A 24,540-nucleotide genomic window follows, 5' to 3' on the forward strand; every position below is an offset into this window, starting at 1 on the left:
CAGCTCATTAGCTTCACTTTTCATTGTTGGTTTATATACAGGCACTTGTGGGAGTTCCTCTCAAGGTCATTTTAATAGACTTTCTCACACAGACTCCCTCACACAACCATATACTACCCCCGGTGCAATAAATCACATTCACACACTCACGCCCATCCATCACCGCGAGCTAGTCAGAATGACAAATAATACCTCCAACAATAGGTCGTATTCATCAATATCGCCATATGTTTTTCAACAGTGAAAAATGCTGAAATAATGGACCAAAACCTATCCAAAACAAATACGCATGAGAAATGTTTGAAAAACTTCATCAAAGGCCAAATTGAAGCAGACTATTTTTGGCAGTGGTGAGCCATGAACTCTGTATTTCATATGTTCTGGGTTATGCATACTCACACGAAACACATCTACATTAAGAGTAGACGTGTGTTATATAAGATGCAGAGCTGCTTTGCATCATTCAAATCAGTGCTCTTTATAGAGAAAACAAGGTCTGTGGAGGAGGAACTTTTTTTCCATGGTTTATTACAAGATGGGTCGTGTTTTTACACTTTTAATTTATCATTATTTTACAACATGCGTGAAAGTAACCACAGTAAATGTCATAATAAACAGCAATTAAATATAAAGATTTGGAGCAGACGCAGCATTTGGACATAGTGTGTTACGGGATAAATAATATCCCAAAAAATAAACATAGATTCATAAACCTACAAACTAAATGTCCTCATTTCAATACATTACATAAACAGTTGGTTCATACAGTAACCCAAAATCACACATTTGACCGAACGAGCTCTATAATTCGTACAACAAATGATACCCTCTGTCCTATACCAGACCACATACACGTGATTTTAATGTCCGTTGACCAACCATGTAACCTCCCATTAGAATCAATTTGAATATACGCAATCAGAAATGTAACAAGGCCAAATAAAAGCGAGATTGTGGCTCTGATGAGGTTCTTAGTGTTAAGGCCACCTCGCCATCCAGCCCTGTCAACAATCTGCATTCAGGCACAATGCTGACTGATTACTAATCAGAGACACTAAGAGCCAGCCAGCTGCTCAGCCTATCACAGCTTTCTGCGCACACACGCACACACACACACACACACACACACACACACACACACACACACACACACACACACACACACACACACACACACACACACACACACACACACACACACACACACACACACACACACACACACACACACACACACACACACACACACACACACACACACACACACACACACACACAAATGTAGCGTCGGAATCAAACAGAGAGCCACAAAACTGTGATTGCAACTACGTAAGGAAGCAAGCATAATGCTCAAGATGTATGCGCACACAAAAGACATTCACACAAATATCCTTCCTTACTTTTTTCTCTGTGTTTCTCTCACACACAATCACAAGCTCACACACACACACACACACACACACACACACACACACACACACACACACACACACACACACACACACACACACACACAGACACACACACACACACACACACACACACACACACACACACACACACACACACATACAGACACACACACACACACACACACACACACACACACACACACACACACACACACACATACGTAGCCTCCAATCAGTAGCAGTGCCATGCAGAGATGAGAAGACCACACCTTGTTCTGAAAACAACTGAAATCAGTTTAAGGACACGTATTACCACAGTGTGCCTTCCCCCTCATCCCCCCCTCTCCGCCTTCCTCGCTCCCTCTCATGCGCTGGCTCTCTCTCCCTCTTCCTCTAACTCCTGCTTTTTTCTTTTTTCATCGTGTACCACCTGAGCTCTTCAAGGTTGCCGCCACAATTTGGGTCATTCAGCCCGGCCCCATTTCAGCTACCCCATGCAGTCACACACATACACACACCACACACACACACACACACACACACACACACACATGCAATCACACACCTCCCCCTCTGTGTATTACCTGACACCGCCAGGTGGGAGAGACTCCATTACTGAGTTGAACTCCGACCCCTTCTCAACTGCCTGGCCAGAGAAGCGAGATGTGTGTGTGTGTGTGTGTGTGTGTGTGTGTGTGTGTGTGTGTGTGTGTGTGTGTGTGTGTGTGTGTGTGTGTGTGTGTGTGTGTGTGTGAGAGAGAGACATAGCAAAAAGAGAGAAGGAGGTGAGCCACTAAGATGAGGCCAGCCCAAATGTTTGTTCATGTGAATGAGCGTACACAGTTGTTTGTCTGTGTGTGGGTGGGTGTGCAGGGTTGGAGGGGTGTCTGTGTCTCAAATGACACCCCCGGCCATTATTAAGTCCACTCTACTCTGCGGTCTCTGGCATGTTTTCTACTCTCCATATGTTCACATTTTCCTCCTGAACCCACTTCCATAACAATGCTCACTGAGTCTGCACACACACCAACATCTTATTCAAATTCATGAAATCCAAAGAGTGTCTACGTTTGGGAGCTGGCATCAGAACGCAGTAACCTGAAAAAAGTTTTATTTTGATTATGAAACCCCACAATGCAGGTTGGATGTTGATATTTTGAACTGGCTCATAGTTTCCATGTATTCCTTTTGTGGTACTTGCTGTATCAAGTTCCTAATAATTTGCCTATTACTTTTATAAAGCCAATATTCTAATATTAGCACCTTGTTAAACCACTAGTCGTTCTTGGCCATGCAGATCATTTTATAGTGTCAGATTTCCGCCTTCGGCTTTAAACAAAAGGAATAAACCCCTACACTATCTCACTGTTTTTAGAACAGATAATTCAGGTATACCCAATGTTTCAATTTCCAAAGACCACCACAGTTGTAATTGTGTGGAGCCATAAGGCCTTATTTTCACTAAGTCAGGCATTGTAGAGATAAGCGCAGGGTTGTGCTGGGAGTGTTGCTTAAATTCCTCGAGTGACACTTTTTCGATTATTGTATTTAATTTGAATGGGCCATTGATCGCTGGATACGTGATTGGTTGCAATAGCATGATGTCTGATTTGGAAAAGTAGATTTTGTGTAAACCTTTTGACACATGCCGCTGCTTTTACTAAGGCCATAGCCCCAACACCGACAACATTCAAATGAATTGGAGGACTATAGCACAGTATTTTCTGTAGATAACACCTGTTGATTCAACTAGCATCTTTGTTCTACAATGAGCTATTCTCTTGTAATGCATTTAAACATGATGGAATTCATGTTTTACCGGTGCGTTGGAATAGAAAATCGGTGTTGAACAATGCTGAACGGTAAACAAGTAAAACTCTGCAGAAACTCCAAGGAAAGAGCCCAGGCTACTGCCAACACTGATTGACTGACGAGTTGGAAATGTGACTCCGAAAACAATGCACTTTCTAATTAAGGGCCAAAGATGGAGAAATTGTTGAAAAAGATGTCAAGCATTAAAAATCGAATAAGGATAGGGGCCGCTCACCAACATGTTGTGCCTTTGTCTGTAACACAGCACTGCTCAGCTCTGTTTACGACAGAAACCCCTGAAGCAGCGTACTATGATTTGAGAAAGAGAAGAAGAGAAGTGGAAATTTGGCTAAGTTTTGGTGTGAGCTCTCCATCGAAGCAGAGCAACAGCCCCCTTCTGTTTTCTAAATGTGGCCTCCTGCCTCTCTCTACGGCATGCCAAGGCTACCGTGGTGGGCGGAAAGAGGGAGAAGGGTTTCCTCTGTGTGTGTGTGTGTTGTGTGTATTTGTGTATATTTGTGTGTGTTTGTGTGCCAAGAGAAGGGGAGAGATCTGCTGCATATGGATGTATCTTTGCATGTCTTTTTCATTATGCATTCTGCATCTCTAGGAGCTTTTGCATGTGTGTGTGTGTGGGGATATATGTGTATGTGTTTGAAGTTAGGGGGAGGTGGCTGTGTGACAGAACGCATTTGACAGAGGCAGGAAAAATAGTAGTCAGATCAGTCACAGATTTAACTTAGCAACCGCGATGAACTGCAAGCCTAACACACTCACACACACACACACACACACACACACACACACACACACACACACACACACACACACACACACACACACACACACACACACACACACACACACACACACACACACACACACACACACCCCCCACACACACCCACACACACACACCCCCCCCCACACACACACACACACACACACCCCCCCCCACACACACACGCACACCCCCCCCCACACACACACACACACACACACACACACACACACACACACACACACACACACACACACACACACCCACACGTTTATGCAGATCACTTTAATAGTTAATGAGACAAAATCCATGGATGAATATTTAATCATAACATGTGTCCCATATGGAGCACCCACCACACACATGCATGCTTTAATTGTCATAGATATGCCCCCCCCCAAACAAAATCATTACCACACCCCATCTCACACACCTACCTCAGTAAGAAACAGCAAGGTTGTGCTTTTTTAATTGAATGAGAGTATTCAACCCTGCCTTTTTAAAAATGCAATGTTCCATCCCCACAAATGTTTTGAAGAAACAGAGAACCCCCAGATATGATTTATTTATTACCATAATGAGACAGTGATTATTCTGGTAGTATCTGCAAAACATTCACTGTCAAATGTATTGCGTCAATGGGTTTCCCTCCAGAATGTGCTTCTGGCAACAAGTTGTTGTAGTAATGTTAACAAAACTCAAAGCACTTGTTCAGGGAGAGAGACTGGCCCAATGAATAATGATACATGTGTCTGACATAGGACTGGATGCAATGAATGTACACACAATGAACTACAAGCACAATCTTTTTCAAAACTCAAATAAGTCATTTATCAGCCGAAAGCTGCTATTAGACACATTGCAACAATCGACCTAGACCTCCTCCCAGGCCAAGACTACATCTCACTTTGTTTGGAAAGAAAATGCCAGGGGCCAGAGTTTTCATTAATCATACGTGAATGTCCTCACATCTATTAGAAACATATTGATGACATTATTATGCTCATTTTTGGGTTCATATCTGTATTTTGTGCCTCTACTGTTCCATGTCTCCATGCTTTAATGGAACCTATAGAACACAGTACAGGAAAGGGAAAACCTTAAAAGCACAATAGGACTCCTTTAAAGCATATATGGCTTCATCTATTTGAGTTTCCGTGCATTGATCCTTGCCTCCAAATATTCGACTTCTCTCCATGTATGAAGACTTTCTCACTGTCCACTCACTAACATTTGCATTGGTACCCAGATACAAACACACACACACTCCACCATTTCTCATTTCTCATTTCTCATTCCCCATCTTTCTCTCTCGACTCCCTCCTTCTTTCTATCTGTGTGTTTCATAATGTGTGTGTTGAGCTGACATTTTACCGCTCTCTCAGTGCCGGCCGGCATCTCCCACTCCCCCCCCCTCAGTAATTTCCCCACTGACTCTCTGCTATCTGTGCCTTCCCCTGTTCTCTCCCTCTATCTCTGCTCTCCTATATGAGATGGCATGCCTCAATCCACCTCCATTTTTTCGCCATAACCTCAATAAAGTTTCTCCACTGCCCATATTCCTGCAGTATGTAGGTATACCGGCCGTCCTGATATACAGTAAGTCTGTCTGTCACTTGTCCTCCTGTCTCGCCTTTCTGTCTGTCTACTGATAATGAGCGCTAATCAAATCATTACTTTTACTGACCTTTACAGACAGACCGTTAGTCTGGCGTCACTGGATAGAAAGCGATCAATAGTTCGTAGTCCATCAATGATTGAATATGAAACAAAAGTAGAGAGCAGGGTTGAACTGCTATCTTTAATGACCTGTAAAAAGCTAATAGTTGAAATATATTCTCTACTTTAAATCCAATCATTCAAAGTTTTCCTCAGAACTGTACCAGACTAGAAATGCCTCTGAAGCAGCATTAGACACGGTCCACTGCAACCTTCTGCAATAAATCCACTGATAAGTGGTAATCATAATAATAATTAATTCATGCAGAATTTCCTGATTACAAAATTATGCAACAGCTCAATTGAAAAACATCTCTTTAAATGTCCTCTCCAGAGGTTTACTCTTTTTCTTTCTCAAAGGTTTTCTTTTCTTGTCTTCTTATAATCAAGTAAGACCTGTGTTCTAGTTCATCTGATTGAAACCATGTTAGCTGGCTAGGTCCATGACCCTGCTGGTAATTGTACATGGACTTCACTCAATTTTGGTAAAGGGCCACAGGGATTTAAACTTATCTTAAAAAGAATCTCTTTGAATTCTTAAACAAGAAATTATTGTCAGGTCTTGGGGAGTTTTACTGCCAAAGCAAAAAGTATGTTGTATAAAGCCTTTTGTGACTCCAGAAGGAACCCTAGAGGTCTGATAAAGTGATGTTACACGAGTTGGTGTCAGCTGGGGATAAAAACGACACGTTTTAAGGTGAAGGAAATCTGGAGGTGTTAGCCAGAGACAGCTTCAATAGATTCTCTCTTCTTCTCTGCTTCAGGCTACCAACTCAACACTACTAGCATGACACAGCCACATCTCTGACAAAACTCTCCGAGGTTGAGTTGCATTATGGTTAATGTAGGTTAGACAAACGGAACCAATAAAAAAGAAGATTTCTCCGTTCCCCCTGCAAACAATTTGAACTGTTTTGACATTTTGAGTCTGGCAATAGTATAAAGTGCAATGCTAAATCAGTTAGTACGCTTTGATTTTTATGTTAAACATTTAAAAAATGGCTGCCACAAGAAAGAAAAGAAAGATTTGACTGTATACATTTTATAAATGAATATGGAGATGAATGTTCCATTTTAAAATGAAGAATAAAGATGCAAAATGCTCACAGCAAACCTCTACTGCTCATAGCCATCTCTTATAAATTAGTCAAACAAGCAAGTAGCAGACCAGAGTTATACAGCTGCTGTTAAAACAGCCTTTTAAAGAGCTGGGGTTGGCTATATAAAAATCCATTAAGGCGCTGAATGGAATGTTGGGCGATAAAAAATTAAACTGACTTGACAATGTTGTTCTCATCAATACCAATGGGTGATCAATTATTCAAATATGCCATCAATCAGAGTGCATCAGCTTGAGATAAAGATGTCACTGAGTATATCAGTAAAGCAATAATCAGTGTGACCTCAGCAGAGTGATGATGCTGTAACTGATTACCCGCCTTAGTTTGGTATCAGCTCTCTGTGATCTCATGATATCTTGAACCCTGAAGTTTCCATCTATTTTCTCTAGTTTCAATCCAGTTTGGCGTATTTGCTCCTCCGCCTGTTTGTCTCTGTCTGTTTGCATTCGGCCGCTCTTACTCTCTGTTTATTGACCTTTGCTTTCCGTCTGTCTGCTCATCTGTCTCCCATGTTTTCCTCTCCTCCAGTCTCCAATTTACTTTCTATATCTGTACCATCCAATCACACACCTTCACACATGCCTTCTTTAAACCTACACCTATTCTCCGCTGGGGACCCACCAACACCGGGTCCCATGCTATGAGTCAACAGTGTGTAGCTGTGTGTGCGCAGGTATTTGTGTATCCATTTTTAATTAACCCCCTTCACCCCTCCGTAGCCCCCCAGGAGTGGCTGTGTGCTGAGCTCGCTCCCAGAGCCCCAGACTGCTTATCCACACCTGCGTCTGCCACACACACACACACACACACACACACACACACACACACACACACACACACACACACACACACACACACACACACACACACACACACACACACACACACACACACACACACACACACACACACATCACATAGGGACTGGTTTAGGGTGTGAAAGATATGTAACTTGTATAAATCTGGCGGTGTGTGAGAACACAAAAGCATATCAGCACTGCAACACCTGTGTGTGGTTGGAGTGTGTATCTGCGCGTGATATCACACAGGCTGAGCTGGAACACACAACTGGGATGATTTCAGACTCAATGCCACATTGCTACACACCCAACCACAAACAAAAAGTATACACACACCACAACTATGCAGACACACACACCCCCACACACACACACACACACACACACACACACACACACACACACACACACACACACACACACACACACACACACACACACACACACACACACACACACACACACACACACACACACACACACACACACACACACACACACACACACACACACACACACACACACACACACACACACGCAGCCCAGGCCAGGCACATCTCTCCAGGCCTGAGCGCTGGTTGTCTGGCTGTCACTGGGGCATGTTGTGCCAGAGAAAGAGGACAGTGGGGCTAAAGCGTGCTGTTACGCAACCCTCTATGGGCGACGACTGTGTCTCTTGGTGACACACTCAAACACACATACACATACACACACATACACAACACACACACACACACACACACACACACACACACACACACACACACACACACACACACACACACACACACACACACACACACACACACACACACACACACACACACACACACACACACACACACACACACACACACACACACACACACACACTCACTCACCAAGGGCTGGGTCTGGATTACAGCTCTCTGCCTCTTTGTGTGGATACTAGACATGGGTGCCATGCTGCCAATGCAAAGCCAGATGCCAACCAGTGTGTGTGTGTGTGTGTGTGTGTGTGTGTGTGTGTGTGTGTGTGTGTGTGTGTGTGTGTGTGTGTGTGTGTGTGTGTATATACGTGTGTTTTGGGCAGTAGAAGAGTGACAGCTACAATGCACACACAAGTTGTGTGTGTTTGATTGGTGAGCAAACAAGCAGACTGGCATGCATACATACAGGCGGCTGCAAAGCGTGCATAGACAGACACACACCAAACGTTGGCACATGTATGCACACTTATACAAACAGCCACATAAACATTCATGAGCACACACACTCCAACACACACACACTCCATTGTGACTTTATATGCAAGAGTTAATTGTCTCTCTGGTGCTTTTTGTTTTTGTCATTATGTGCTCTCTCCCTTCGCTCCCCTGTTTAAATGGAGATACTGTCCAACACTATGTGTGTGTGTGTGTGTGTGACTTTGTAAATGAGTGTGTTTGTGTGTGTCTGTGAGAGTGAAAGCATGTGTGCCATTTCACCTCACTTGGACGCCCACAAAAACGCTTGTCCTGAAAGAGTCCTGCTGTTGATGTGATTGTTTTATGGCTTTTTCCATATTTGGGCAGATTCAATATTCTATTCCACTGTCTCACTTTTGCCAGCAGCTTTGACCACGCTATTTGCCTTCCCCCCCGCCATCCAGGAATGCTCGGGCCCGTTGTAACCTAAACACAGCTTGTGTTTATACCTCCAGTCTCGTGAAACACTGGGCCCGTTAATACACTTGAGAATTATCCTTAAACAAATAACTTTCAATCGTCAAGGTCAGGGGACTATGAAAATATGTGATCCCTGCGTTCCTCCCGCTCCTCCCTGCGGTGATGTCGAACGTTATGAGCTCGGCCGGCAGTGGAGCATTTTATGGAGGCCATATTCGGTTGGAGGGTGATCAGGATGTTATTGAATGTGTGTCTGGCCTGCTAAATCCGTGGGCTGGGTGACAGAGCCAACACCGTCAAACAGGGGCTAAACACCCCTCACAAGTAGATATTGCTGAGCCATAGCTCTCTCTACACTCAATTTCACTTCATTTTAGAGCTGCGCCAGCACAAGTGACAAAGTCATTGTCAAGTGGGAATAAAGGAGTGTATTACTGTGGCCAATCATAGTCCGGGGAGGTATCCAAAACTGCCTGCTTTACGAGCACCGTCTCTAGGAAACTATCCTCTGCCGAACCTACACTGACCAGAAACGGGAGTCTTGCATTTAATGAAGAGGCTATGAACGGGCTAGAAAAATACAGATATAACGTACAGTGTTTTTAAACCATAAACTAAAGTCGAAGTGCTCCAGCGTTTAACAATAAGCAAACAGATTAAAATCTCCCGACTGCAAGACAGAAAACAGTCCACCAGCTGCTTTTTACCACAACTCTGGAATAGCCTTTATCTTTTTGGAGCCGGTCAGCTTCACTTTACTTATATTTTTCTTTCTTAACAACCAGCACACAGGATGAAGTGAATTCGGAAGCACTTAGCCACTTAGCAGTAATAGCTTAGCCGCTCTAAAGCTGGTTTTAACATAGTTACAGAATATTGGACAATACATTACAGAGAAGGGCTGCTGTTGTAGAAGCTGCAATGTGATTGAATAAAATAGTAGTGAGAATAACACACACACAGACACAACCACACTAACTTTTATTTATACCAGTGAAATACATATTATCATAAGTAGCCTTCATATGTTTTCCTCTCATACTGAATGCATGTATTTTGCTGTAATGACCTCCCCCGTCCATCTATAAAAGTGCTATCAGCCCAGTAGTGTGTGTGTGTGTGTGTGTGTGTGTGTGCGCGCGTGCATGCGTGCGTGCGTGCGTGCGTGTGTGGGGCCATGACTCTGACACGTGGGTTAACATAATAACTGCTATGATAATGAAGCAGTAATTTCCCCCCAGACCCCATGCTGCTCTCAGGTAATTGGAGTGTTTACAGACAGAAATGTTATGATGTGTGAGGGGATGCAGTTGCATTTCTTTAGCCCGCGTGTTTGTATCTGTGAACGTGAAAGTTTTGGGTGTGTGTATATGTGAATGTGAAGGTTTTGGGTTTGTGTGTATCTATCTGTACATTTGAATGTGAAGATTTTGGGTGTATCTGGGAATGTGAAGGTTTTGGGTATGTGTGTCTGTTTGGGACGGGTGGGCGGCCGCGTTTGGACGGTTGACAGTCGAGTGTGACAGATGACGTCTCTATCCTGCTATTATTCAGCGATGAGAGCGAAGGACGAATGTGTGTTTGTCCATGTGATTTACCGGAGGTGGGAGGGTGGCTCACAACCACCACACACTCACACATATTTCAGCCAGAGTGTGTTTCAGGGATTTCTGCGCACACGCTGGCGTACATGTGCATTTTGATGTTGTTGTCGAGACGCGATGGGCGTAAGCTGACAACCATGACAGATGATGTCTTTATCCAGCTGTTTCAGAAGACTCTATGCTCTTTGTGTGTGTGTGTGTGTGTGTGTTTGTGTGTGTGTGTGTGTGTGTGTGTGTGTGTGTGTGTGTGTATGTGTGTGTGTGTCTGTCTGTGTATGTGTATGTGTGTGTGTGTGAGTCAGCTGCAGGGTCATATCTGCCCCCGAGCATTTTGGACCTGATTCCACGCAGCATAAAAGAGAGGGGTTGTAACTATTCACACCCCAGGAATGTCTGTACTCCCGTCTCCTCTGCTGGGAATTTCCTCTTCCCTCACCCTCTTTCTCCCCCCCGTCTCTCTCACTCATTACTTCATCCCTGAGGTGACAGGTAGAGGGAGGGAGCTACACCAGATGCACACCTGGTTTATTTTTGTGAAGAGAAGAAGAGGGGAACATAGAGCGACATGGACAAAAGAGAGAGATAGTCCTTGAGTTAGACCTCTGCATCATCACTGCTTTATTCATTCAGGATCTGCTGCATAAGTGTGTGTGTGTGTGTGTGTGTGGTGTGTGTGTGTGTGTGTGTGTGTGTGTGCGCGTGCGTGTGTGTGTGTGTGTGTGTGTGTGTGTGTGTGTGTGGTATTGTGTGTGGTATTGTGTGTGTGTGCGTGCGTGCGTGCGTGCGTGCGTGCGTGTGTGTGTGCGTGTGTGCGTGTGCTTCAGTGTCCTTGTTGGTTCGTGCATCACTGAATTTACTTAGGTGTCCTCTATCTCGCATGCATACACAATATATGCATAAATGCCATAATGTGGTTGGCACTCTAAAGTGCTTGGCAGGAGAGTGCATACATTTTTACAGCCATTTAAAGCATGACACACTCTCTATATAAAAAGGTTCTTTACACATTTAAGTTTTGTAAGAAGTTTGGAGTTAAGATTCTTCTGATCATTTACCTACTGAATGATGAAGACATTATTTATTCCAGACTGCCATGCCAACTATTTTACCTTGGCAGTGAAAACAAGCATTTATCATTATTTGAAATGTGTTGCCAGTCGTTTTTCTTTCTTGTCCTATTAACAGCAAGATAAATAATGATCCCGCCGCCAACTGAAAGCTGTTATTAGTTTTTGAATTGAGATGTAACAGTTTGGCATGTACACTGTGACCTCATCAGTCCCTGCAACAAATACTTGGAAGAGGGCGTGACAGTAATACATTCTCCCCTTCAGGACAAACTGAACTCAGAGACTGCAGGTGAGAGCTGGAGTGCACGTGGGGATAACATGATATTAGTGGGATTGGAAGACGTACTGTGATTCTATCAGCTTTTGTCTGAAAAAATATGCACTGCTCCAAATAATTATAATAGTACAAGGCATATAGTTAACATTTTTCCATGTGAAAATGATGGATGCAAAAGTGTTATTATTATAAATTTGAGTTTTTGACTCAGGACGCTGATAAACTAGAATCTTTTTAAATGATAAAGATAAACCAGTAGGCAAGTATAATCAATGTATGCTTGAACAACGACTGTAGTAAAAGAACAATAGTGTGAAATGTGTTGCTGCTGCGTACTGGCTGTGTTTTGAGGGAAAAACCAAGAGAATATTTTAGATAAATACCACCTTTAAGCTCTTTCCAATGTCACTGTTTTCCTCCCCCGTGTCTGTTGTCTATTGGCAGTTTTACAGCCTAACTACCAAACAGATAGCTGGAGTTGAAACAAGCAGAAGAAAAGACTACTCGGCCCCTCCGCACACTTGTTATGCTATGGGAGGAACCTAGGAGACTGTGGACAAAGCCAGTCTACTTTATAGCATCGAATCTCACACAATAACAATTAGAGGCAGAAATCAATTTCCCTCTTCCTTTTAATGGCTTGCAGAATATTTAAACTTTCGTTTAACACATAGCTGTCAATATAACTGCGATGGAAATAAGCAGTAGGGTGATGTCAAACCTTTAGAAATCAGGGGACCCTGTCATTACTCTTTGGACTCCCCCTTCCTATTTCTATAGCATACAGTTGTTAACAGCCCACATGTTTTTATTTTTATTACAACAATAAGTATTTTATTCCACTGTACACACACATCTACTCAAGTCTTATACTTAAGATTGTAGGGGTACTTAAGTAAAATACTTACATAAAATACTTACATTACTTTGTTTGAGCATTTCTAGTTTATGCTACTCTATACTTCTACTATTCAGAAGCCAATATTATACTTTTCACTCTACTACATTTATTTCGCAAAAGTGAGTTACTAGTAACTTGACATATTCAGATTCTAATCTCATACAAAATATAAATAATCTGTGATTCATATTTTAATTAAAGGTTAAAATATCCAGCCGCAGTTTATAAAGTAATTACAAGTAGCTCCACTTTTAACAGCTGTATACACATTAATGCATCAAAAATAATAATACAGTCATTTAATATAAGATTCGGAATTGTGACTTTTAGTGTTTTTACTTTCAGTACTTTAAGTATTTACTTTAATACCAATACTTTTGTACTCTTACTTTAATAAGATTTTAAATGCAGGACTTTACTAACGGAGCTTTTTTACACTGTAGTAATTCTACTTTTACATCTGTACGTACTGTCTTCATTTGTATTCTATTTTACTTGTATGTAATTGACCTTTTTCTGCATTTATGTGCGCATTGTTCACTTGTAACGTTCTCTCATTAGTTGTGTTTATTCTCATGTCCTATGTTAGTATAGAATATAATAATATAATCGTTTAATGTCATTATACATGTACAATGAGATAATAAATGCTTATCCCTTTCAAGGGTGCCATCAAAACAAAAAAACATCACAACATAAGACAACAAATACACGCAGCATACATACTTAGGAATAAGGAATAAAGGAATAAGGAATAAAGTGCAGTAATTATTTCCAGGAGTATAAAAATAAAATCTGTAATGTAATAAATAATAATAATAGTATGTATTTATAATAAAAAAAATAGTAATGATATGTATATATGTACAGAGTCACATTTATGATGATTAAGAGGTATGATTTCAGGTGTTGAGAGCAATGATGGCTCTTGGGAAAAAACTGTCTTTGAGTCTGTTTGTTGAGTATATGTATGTTGCACTGTTGGAGGAGCCTGGGAATTGTCCTGGCGAAACTACACTGTAGCTACTGTGCATATGACAATGAAGCCTTTGAATCTTGGAGCTTTGAACACTTCACAACACTTTGAGGTCAGCCATTTGAGGCCTGGAACATAGTGGACAACTGAAATAACCCCCCACACTGTTTTCCAGCTTGATTGACACCCCTGCCGAGAACAGTGAGGGCAGGATTCTATTACTGTGCCAAATTTAAAACATGACACAAAATACGAGTGTCACTATCAGACACAGAGATAACACGGGTACAGTGTGGTAACAGATGTGGCACAAATGGATGGAAAAAAGGCAATATTGTTTATTTAATGTTGTGTGAATGACTTTAAAGCCATGCTGCGTTTTTGTATACCAAGGGAGCCTCTCTATGAGGACAAATAGAGCAAGAGACATATTTGCATCTGGGTAAAGGTGCTTGTGTACCTTGGGCTATGCTGCCTGTTCTGTGTGTGCAGTCTGCCTCGGATAAACTAATTACCAAAAGGTCACACTTCTTACTTTCTACCACTCTACCACTGCTATATAACAATGAATGCATGCTTAGGTGTGAGTCAGTGGTTTACAGGTGATATATAAGTTTGTATCCTTCTTTTAACAGAGAATCAGGCATTGGGAAATACTGTTATACCCTTTAATGTTGTACGTATTTGTTGGACAGCACCTCTCATTGATGCAGAGTCCCTGTGTTTTCTTTGTGTGGATAAGTGGCCAGGCCTTGGGCACTTGTATTTTAATTAGCATCAGGTTGTATGAACTCGACATTCATGAATCGGCGGCGTAAGATCTGTCCTTTTGCTGAATGCCTTATGAAGAGGCTTTGTCGAAGACGGCAAAATGGCCTGGGCAGCAGAGGCAGAAGGAGCTTTGAGGACAAGAAAACAACCTGAAATGGCGGCGGCCGCTGGGTTCACAGCCAGAGCACGAGTGTGTGTGTGTGTGTGTGTGTGTGTGTGTGTGTGTGTGTGTGTGTGTGTGTGTGTGTGTGTGTGTGTGTGTGTGTGTGTGTGTGTGTGTGTGTGTGTGTGTGTGTGTGTGTGTGTGTGTGTGTGTGTGTGTGTGTGTGTGTGTCAGCAAGAGACATACAGAAAAGGAAGAGTACAGGGGGAGGACGAGGTAGCAGAAAAATACAACCTGACAAACACAAGTATTGATTTGAATGTCCTCTCTCCGTCTCTCTGCCTCTACCCCTTTCCTTTTTTCTTTTCTTTTGCCCTCTCAATCCCCATAGCTTTTATTTTCTTGTCTCTCTGCTCCTGTTTTTTCTCCATCTGGAGAGCCGGCTGGAGGACTTTATTTTCTATCCGTCTTGAAGTACTGTAAGGATGGATGGAGGACAGGATGGAGGGCTGGAGAAGAGGATGAGATTTAGAGAAAGAGGCAAAAAAATGGATTGGAGAAGAAAAGTGGAAATGGAGAGACGGCGAGAGAAAGAGGGAGGGGGTGGGGGGGGGGAATGGGGCCGGTAGTTGTTGAAATGAGTGCAACCGGTGCAGCTGAAATGGAAAGAGAGGCTCAAAATGGAATAGTTGGATGGCAAGAGAAGAAGAATAAGAAATAGGGGGAGCATGAGACGGGAGGAGAGGGTGAGAGGAGGGGAGGAGGAGCAGACAGAAGGAGTACCGTAGCAAAGGATGCTGGGAGAGGTAAAGGTCTCCCTCTCTGCTCCCCCCTCAGCCCCCCCTCGTTATCCCTATTAGCACCTGCTGGGCTAACGAGGGCCTCGCTCCCCGTTGTCAAGGCAACGCCTCGCCAGCCTTCGCTCATTCTTTCTTCCCTCCTCTCCTCACTTCCCCAACACACACACACCTCTAACTCCAGCGAGCACTAACTACCTTCAATCTCAACCCCCCCCCCCCCCCCCCCCCCCTCCGCCGCTGCTGCTTCCTCTCCAGGTAATGAAAGGAAGATATGAGGCAAAGGCTGTGTGGGGATGAGAGGGGGGGCTGAAAAAGGAGATTTGAAGTGAACATGCATTATACCCTGTTTCCCTTCCCTCAGCCATATTATCTGCCGCTGTATCCTATTGACTATTCAATGCATTCAGATAGTGCTCTCATTGATGAGATGCTTGGATGTGGAGTGGACAATGTTCCCTGGTTGTATTGCAGGAAACCCATAAGAAGCAGAGCTAATGTAGTGCATGGCAGTCCTTGGAGTTAGCCTTGTTCTGGACCAATCCAATATTGGCCCTTTTTATCAACTGAATACTGGCTCCTCAAATATATGAGTACATACATATTTGTTTTTATTGTATATTGTTTGTAACCTTTATTTATCCAGATTGGTCCCATTGAGATCATAGATCTCTTTTTCAAGGGAGACCTGCAGCAACAACATAAAACAATAGAGGATATCATACAACATACTGTGGTGCCCAGTTGGTAACAAATAGTGTAAGATGTATTTACATCCTTAACCTAAATAGAAAATAGTCATATCTAATATCACTAATAAGTGAAATAATACTCTTATGAGTTCTCTAAACATTTTATTTTTACTTAAATATTAGTATTTTCCCCTTTTACTACTAAATAGCTTTTTTTAAGGAATTTTGAGTTTGAGTAGGAAGGTGAAAATAATTAAATGTATTCTGAATTTTATTTAGCTTCTTCACTGTCATGATTAAAAAGTACTAATTTGTACAAGTATGGCCTCTGTTAATGTTAGCTAAGCTTCTTTTAATCATTTAGGCAGGTTAGTTATAACAATACATCAACAAAGTGTTCATGCTCAGAATGGGTTGGACAAGAAAAGTACCACATTTTGAGAAAATCGAGTAATCGAAATTCTGTAGAATGAGCCAATTTCCCCACATTTTAATGCATTTCTTCACCTCAGAAGAAACTTAAGTAAAGTACTCGAGTTGATATTGATATTGGCCTTCGAAAACTGTATTCAATTATGATTCCCACAAAAGCATTGAGGCTTTGTTGTTTCTCACAAAAGACCATTTTGTTTTCTTTTTCTTTCCTTCCTCCTTTCATTCTCTCCCGATCCTCCTTGATCGTTCAATTCTTTCTCCGGCTCTCAGAGAGATGTCTCAACATCCGCGCTCATTAATTCATGGACGTACTGCCGCGGAAAACATTCATTGTGACTGCTGCTGCTGCTGCTGCTGCTGCTGCTGCTGTTGTTGCTGCTGCGGACTGCAGGGACACATCAACAATGTACACAGGTAGGTACACATTATCATACAAACACACACAAACCTTACCGTCTTTCAGACGTTTTCACATTGAAATAATTTGTCTCTCTTTATAGATTGGATTTTGGAGTCGCCCCGCAATAACCAGATTGATACCGTCAACTTGGGAATCTTCACCAGACTTCATTAAAAAAGTAATGTACTCTGCATACATACACACGTGCACACAGCCACCCACACACAGGAGGAAGTGGTTGTGAATTCAGCGTGTGTCCAGTAAGTGCTGATAATGAAGCTGTCTGTGGTGATCAATAGAGATCAGCTCTCGTCACTTCTCTCCGCTCTGGCCTCTCTGCCTCCCTCACCATGTCTTATCGCAGTCCTCCCTCTCCATTTCTCACTCCTCCAATGATTGTTGTTTGCTCCGTCATCGCTCACTCTCCACCTCGGTCTCCACCAACACCAGCTGGAAGAACTGGAAGTGTTTGGTCCAGCTCCACTGAAATAGGGAGCTTCCTCTCTGAGGGATATTGCTTTTCTCAATACACATGAATGGCCAAAATGTAATCATTGAAATACAAAAGACTGCGTTCAGCTTTTTTTAACAATGTCTTGGTCACAGCAGCAGTTCTGAAGTAATCATTCCTGACCGTCATAGTGAAGATATAAAACACGAGTGAGTTAAAAAAAATTATATATTTTTAAGGGAAGCTATTTCCAAAAAACCTGGAAATGTATTTTTAAAGTTGCACCAATCAATATTTTCATTAAATAGTTAATCAAATGGTGAAGCGTAATTTAAAAGGGTGCATTCATAATGATTTGAACTTTTACAAAGAGTTTTAGTGTCTTTAAGCTTATTAAAGAAACCGCTTATGAATACCCTTACCATAACATAATTTTACTAAAGTTTTGAACAGGTTGTTATTTAAATCACTTATTTATAAATCAAAACAAAGGTCATCCTGAAAGCTGTGTCCCCAACTGTGTGTTTTGATTGTGGAGAGCTACTTCCTGGTTTTGCAAAGGACAATAATAATGGATATTATTAGATGGAATTACTGTACCTTCTGTTCAGTCCTTAAAAAAGTAATTTATTTAAATTCCACATGACTCCATCTCGGCAATTAAACTAGTAAATACAAAGAAATGTTATCACAGCTGATAGAGAGCATATTTGTCTGCCATCTATTGCGTTGTTCGTCTCGGCATGCTTTCAAATTCCAACTGCTGAGATCTCAGTTTGGTTTAATTAAAACAATCTAAGGTTGAGTGAAGTGAAGTCACACCTCACTAGTAGTTCCTCCTTTTTTTTCACATTTGGCGTCAAAACAATAAATGAAGAATCTGCCATGAAGTGGGATTTGTACTTTATACGTTTTTCAATTTTGTGACCCGTGTATATATACAAGTCAAATCCTTTCCTGAGCCACAGGTACCCACGAAGTCCAGTCGGTCTCAGCCTTAAATGTCAAGCCGCTGCACTTTACCATCAATTCCATTAATATTCCTCCCTCTGTCCTCCTCCTCCTACTCCTCCTCCTCCTCTTCATGCTCTCTGCTCCCTCCCTCTCAGCGAAGATCTCGGCTGATTGTTGTGGTTGATGGCTGCGAGGAACGAGGGGAAGAGGCGAGATGGAGAGGGAAGATGAGCGGGTGTTGAAGAGAAATGACGGGGTGCCGTTTGCCCCCTCGCACATTTCGGATTTTCAGATGTTCACTCCGCAGCTGTGAAATGGACGAGAGAAAGACGTTGAGAGGGGGAGAATGGGAAAATGGAAAAGAAAATAACTAACCGACGTAAAACCCAAAGTGGTGGCAAAAATAATAATAGTTGTAGCACACATGCAATTTCTGGAGGTGCTGATGGAAGATGAGGATGTTTTTCCCGCTGTTGCTACGGTTTTGGATGTAGCAGGCCACGCTCACTTGTTAGTATTTTGAAATAGGACGTAAAGATGTCAATAAATAATCCAATAATTGTTCATTGCTGTTAATAATATAACATATATTTACTAATAAAGCTGAAGACAATGTGGTTATGCTACAGGTGAAACCCCTTGTATTTACAGGTGTGTTTGGTGAACACCATAAAGGGCCCCATAAGCTATAAAACAAACGCACCTCCCTGCCCTCCAGGAAGACAAGAATCTTAGCGTGCCTCACTACTCACTCACAGTCCTGTTGAACTACTCTGAAGCATGTTGTGAAATGTTCACAGTTTTTGTTTTTGTCTTAGCTATCTGATGCTAACTCTAAACCAGCATTTCATACAGAAGCAGCTGCTGGGTTAGAGCTGAGCCGACAGCAGGACTCTAATTACACATGCTTCCCACAAAATGAACACCCAAAGTGAAGAACTGTCTGAGCAACACTTTCTTTCTCTGAGGTAAAAAGCATTTTAAGCGTTGTCAGTAAAGGGACAGATACAATCGGAGTGACAGTATTCACAGCTGAGCAGATGTTCCAGCAGCTGGGCATACGTTGGCTGCAGTGAACCACTCGAACAACAATCACTCCGTCATGCAGATCAGGTCTTCAGATTATTTTAGATAAAACCAGGCACACAGAAGTCTAGTGTGATTTAATTAATGTCCTATAATGAAGCTGAAAGTTGTGCAGCTCTCTGTTTTCTCATCTTTGGAGATTTAGTTGCGCCATCAGACAGGAGAATTAGTTCAGTCATTATGTTTTGTTAATTGCTTTTATCATTGAAATAACTCTTGTTCTCACTTATAATGTGTTGCAGACTCCGATTATCCATTGAACAGATATCATTTGCTGAGTTTAAACTGTTTTCTAATGAAAGTGTTTCATAAATTATTACTGATTAACAGATAAAGGTGGCAGACTATCGGTTCAATTATTTGCTTAAAATGTGCATCTCTTAGATGATGTCTTGGGTTTTAGTTTTAGCTGGATGCTGTTATTGTTGTCTGCCGCCCTTGGTGTTGCCTGCACTTGGTGGTTCCTTTTCTGTGGATATCTCCGTTGTTTATATTTGTTGTTTTATCGGAGCAACTGTTGTCATAGTTGTCACTGCTGCGGTTGTTGTTGTCGCTGTGTCTCTACTATTTTTCATCCGTGTTGATCCAGCCAGCTGGCTGCTCATTCTGTGGCCCTGTGTCAACAGATAGGCCCGAGATGGATGCCCACTGGTCTTTTGTTGGAGGGAAAGAAAGAGAGACCCCCACTATTCCCTCCCCTCCCTTTTAACTTTCTCTGTTTCTCTCTTTGCACCATCTCCCTCTGTCCTTTCAGTGTTTCTGCTGCTGTGATTTGTGGCAGCGGGCAGTGATAGGGGAGGAGGTAACTGTTGGGTGGACTCGTATAAAAGGAGGGGAAGAAAAAGAATGGAAGGGAAGAGAGGCGGGGAAGGACACAGGGCACATCGCCGGGTAAATAAAGGGATGTGAGCTGGGTAGCAGTTTGTCAGGCTATACACACTGTGCCAACATGTGTGTGTGTATGCCCGTGTCTCTAAATATGGGTGTGTGTGCACACAAGTCAGTAAATCTGCATGATGCATGTGTAGTGCAGTGTGTGTGTTTGTGTGCATGTCAGACAGACCTCATTCATATTAATGCGCCCAACACTGAAAATGTAATACCAACAATTGGTGCCTGGTGTATATATATGTGCACTATTAGTGGAGGAATTGTCATGTGTGAATGTGTTTATTCAGATCAGTGAGAAATGTTAGATGTAATCAACATCAGGTGTCTTTACAATTCTTCCTAAAGATATCCACTTACAGTATATGATGTTTTAATGACGGAGGTGAACAAATCCTCTCATACTGTTGTGCTTAATGTGAAGTCTTTAGCATATGATTCACATTACTGTATGATCATGCCCATGAAAGCTTTCTTCGTGACCTTGTGCCCTGCATGGAGGCATCTGCATCATTGTGCTTCATCAGCATGGTGATGTGTGCAGCATTGTGATGAGGGAGACAAAGGTTTAACACCAGATCAATAGTAACTGCTTTCCTTGTTTACTACCCACAAAGGTTCATTGTGCAAACGTTGCTCAAGAACCACCTGACAATTATTACAGGAAATACATTACAGGCAGCTGTTCTTACTTTATCACACCTTCTAACATGTTTTAGATTTGAAATGTTTCCTCTGCAAAACAATCAAGATATTGTTTCTTCTTTGAATGGGATATCTAGAATGGCTTGGTGTGTATTCCTATATTTCGATAGTGTTGTTGTGGACATTTTATATTTGAAATTGTCCAGTTGCTAAGAAATAAGAAGACGGGTAGCCTCACCCTACCCACTTTATTTATGTAACAAGCAACTTTAGTATTGTTTTGTATTATTGTTGAAGACACTTAGAATTGAGACATACTTTAGCTAGTTTAGCATGAATAACCTTTTATTGTTATATAAAGGTTGATGATGCCAACTGTAGTTCAGTAGAAGTGCTACTGTCCTTATTGCAACATATGCCGATATTCTGAAAATACAATCTTTATCATTTTATAAATGCATTATTATAATCTTTTCAAAGTCACCGCAACTTTCTAATATTTTCTTGACATTTTTCTTTATTTAAGAGTACATTTACCTACTTGTAAACTATTTGCTGTGCTTTATGTAATGTAAGTAACTTCTTATAGGCCCCATAGCCAATTGGTAGCAGTCACAGCGTATTTCAAAAGATTTTGGCGAGGTGAAGATCACAATTTGAAAATGCTGACATGACCAGGTTTGGCTTGTGTGTGTGTGTGTGTGTGTGTGTGTGTGTGTGTGTGTGTGTGTGTGTGTGTGCGTGCGTGCGTGCGTGCGTGCGTGTGTGTGTGTGTTTATATATATAAATGTGTGGGATGTTATTACATTTTCCTGTTCTTTCCCATAAGGCCTCAGCTATGTGTCATCATCTACCTCTCCATGCAACACTATCACCCGAAATAAACCGGCAGAAAGTTTCTCACATGAAGGAAAACACACACATACACACACACACATACACACACACACACACACACACACACACACACACGCATACACACACTATTTTAAGTTCATGCGTGTGTATCCCACCTGCGTTGGTTCCTGTCGATGTGTCACACCATGGTACGCTGGTGCGGTTATTTGGCAGTGATGGTTGTTCCCATGTCAAAACACATGTGTACACACACACACACACACACACACACACACACACACACACACACACACACACACACACACACACACACACACACACACACACACACACACCTGATACCCAGGCCAATATCAGTGTAAATTAGACAGGTGGAGCACTCTGGTGCACACAGCACTCGGTGTCAACGTCACCACAGAAGGAGATAGGGCGAGGAAGCAGAGAGTCAACAAGATATAGCAGGATAGAAAGGGGAAGGGTAGAAACGGAGACTAAGAGGAGCAAATGAGTGGTGAATACTGCTCGTTGCCATTTTTAGTCCCCCCTGCAGAAAATGGCTACCTCCATTAAGCCACTAATGATCCCTGCTTTGTGCCGTGGCAGTGTCGGTGAGAGGGACTGAAATGTGTGAGCGAGTGATGCAGAGCAGAGGTGAAATAATGGAGTGAGTGATGGAGGGGGAAAGAAACTGGGTAAGACAGAGGAAGGGGAAGTAGTAGAAAGTGGGAAAAGAGCGAGGGGACGATAAATGAAAGAAGCAGTGCAGTAGAGTGAAGGATGGCGCTGCGGAAAGACCAAGTGAACACGGGTGTGACATGCACTTCCCATAAGGCACGGCTTCCCGATGTGGCTTCCCATCCTCGGAACGCCAGCGTCTGATCCTTCATGTCACACACTCAGCGGCACCGGAGCGTGACATTAATGGACATGCTGGGTACAAGCAGGCACAGACAACACATACTGGGACTGCATGAACACACATGCAAATCCATTTTTTAAGGCAAGGACACAGAGATTCTCCCTCACATGCTCAGGCACACACAGAGTATTAACACATGCATCATGATCCTTGCAGACCTAAAGGAACGGTTGGAAATTACTCTCGAAGATGAAGCGGCCCACACACAAATGTCAAGGCTGACTTATTTGAACTTGGGCAAGTTTTATGTGCACACAAATTCACCTGTGTGTCTGCTACTCCCTCAAATATCCTCGAATTAATCTCCTCCCTCCACGCCTCAATGAACACTGGTCACGCAGCAGCGTCCTGCAGCCAATCACCGCAGAGATCTGCTTATTGAAGAGCGGCCGATTGCCATGGCTAGTTGTTTGATTTGAATTTGAATTTTAAAACATCTCCCTCATTACATTTTCCATTATTTAATCAATTATTCATGAAATCCACAAACGAGCAAGGGTGCTCGGATGTCGAGCAAACACTTGGACAGCCCTGAACTTGATTCACTGTCTCTCCTTCATAACCTCCAAGCATGTGAGTCCCTGCCGCGTCCACAAGTGTCTCGTAAGGACACTCCACAGGGAGATGGAGGAGGTGCGGGCAGGACATGGCTGACAGGAGAAAGGGCTGTCATAGACAAAGGGACAGAGTTAGTGGAAGGCAAGCAGAAGGGGATTGCAGAGAGGGGTGGCAGATGGAGGAAGATGAGAAGTGGGGCGCTTGGTAGAGGCATAAGGATGGAGGGGAGACAAAACAGAGAGGATGAGAGACGCAGACACAAGAGGAAGAAAGGCAGACGGCAAGACAGAGGGCAAACTGAGTTGAAACTACCAAGGCATCCAGCAGCATCTGTGATCAATAACAAGCCCGAAGTGTGATAGGCAGCACAGCAGAACTTGGATCTGTCACATGACTGCCACCCACCGCAGAATACGTCCCGTCCTTCAACAGGATATTGTGCTTAAATAATCAAATAAATCGCCCTTCTCTTCACATCCGTCCATTTTATAGGCTCTTCATTCCTCTGTGTCTCTGTGCTTGCAAGATAAATAAAGAGATGTAATGAGAAATCTTACAACCTCGTGAGAAGCAGCCATTATGCTCCTATATTGCAACTCGTGAATAGCAGAAAAAGGCCCAAGCTGTCTCGCTGTAGTCAAGACACAATCCGGGCGAAGACAAATAGGCACTTGGATAAAATAAAAGGTGGGACAGGGGAGCTGGAGGATATTGAAAAAGCAACAAATGACCTTCTCCAAGTTTCATCTCTTTCACCCCGTCTTTCTCGCTCTGTGTATTTCATTCGCTGCCTCTGCCTCGCCATCTCCCCTCTTTCCCACTCACTCACCCACTAATGGTTATTTACCTTGTTGGAAAGGGCTT

At 42.6% G+C, this 24,540-nt stretch overlaps 1 protein-coding gene across 1 annotated transcript in view; it reads left to right on the top strand.

Moving 5' to 3' along the window:
• Positions 1–15,721: 15,721 nt before the first annotated feature.
• serpinh2 (serine (or cysteine) peptidase inhibitor, clade H, member 2) overlaps positions 15,722–24,540 on the top strand; it is a gene marked incomplete at its 5' end in the record, with an annotated part of 48,719 nt that continues 39,900 nt past the window's right edge. The window contains 2 exon segments of the mRNA XM_079671133.1: positions 15,722–15,739; positions 17,418–17,495. Coding sequence (XP_079527259.1) covers positions 15,722–15,739; positions 17,418–17,495 — 96 coding nt within the window.

This window comes from Notothenia rossii (genome assembly GCF_949606895.1).
Source record: "Notothenia rossii genome assembly, chromosome: 3".
NCBI classification, from domain to species: Eukaryota; Metazoa; Chordata; class Actinopteri; order Perciformes; family Nototheniidae; genus Notothenia; species Notothenia rossii.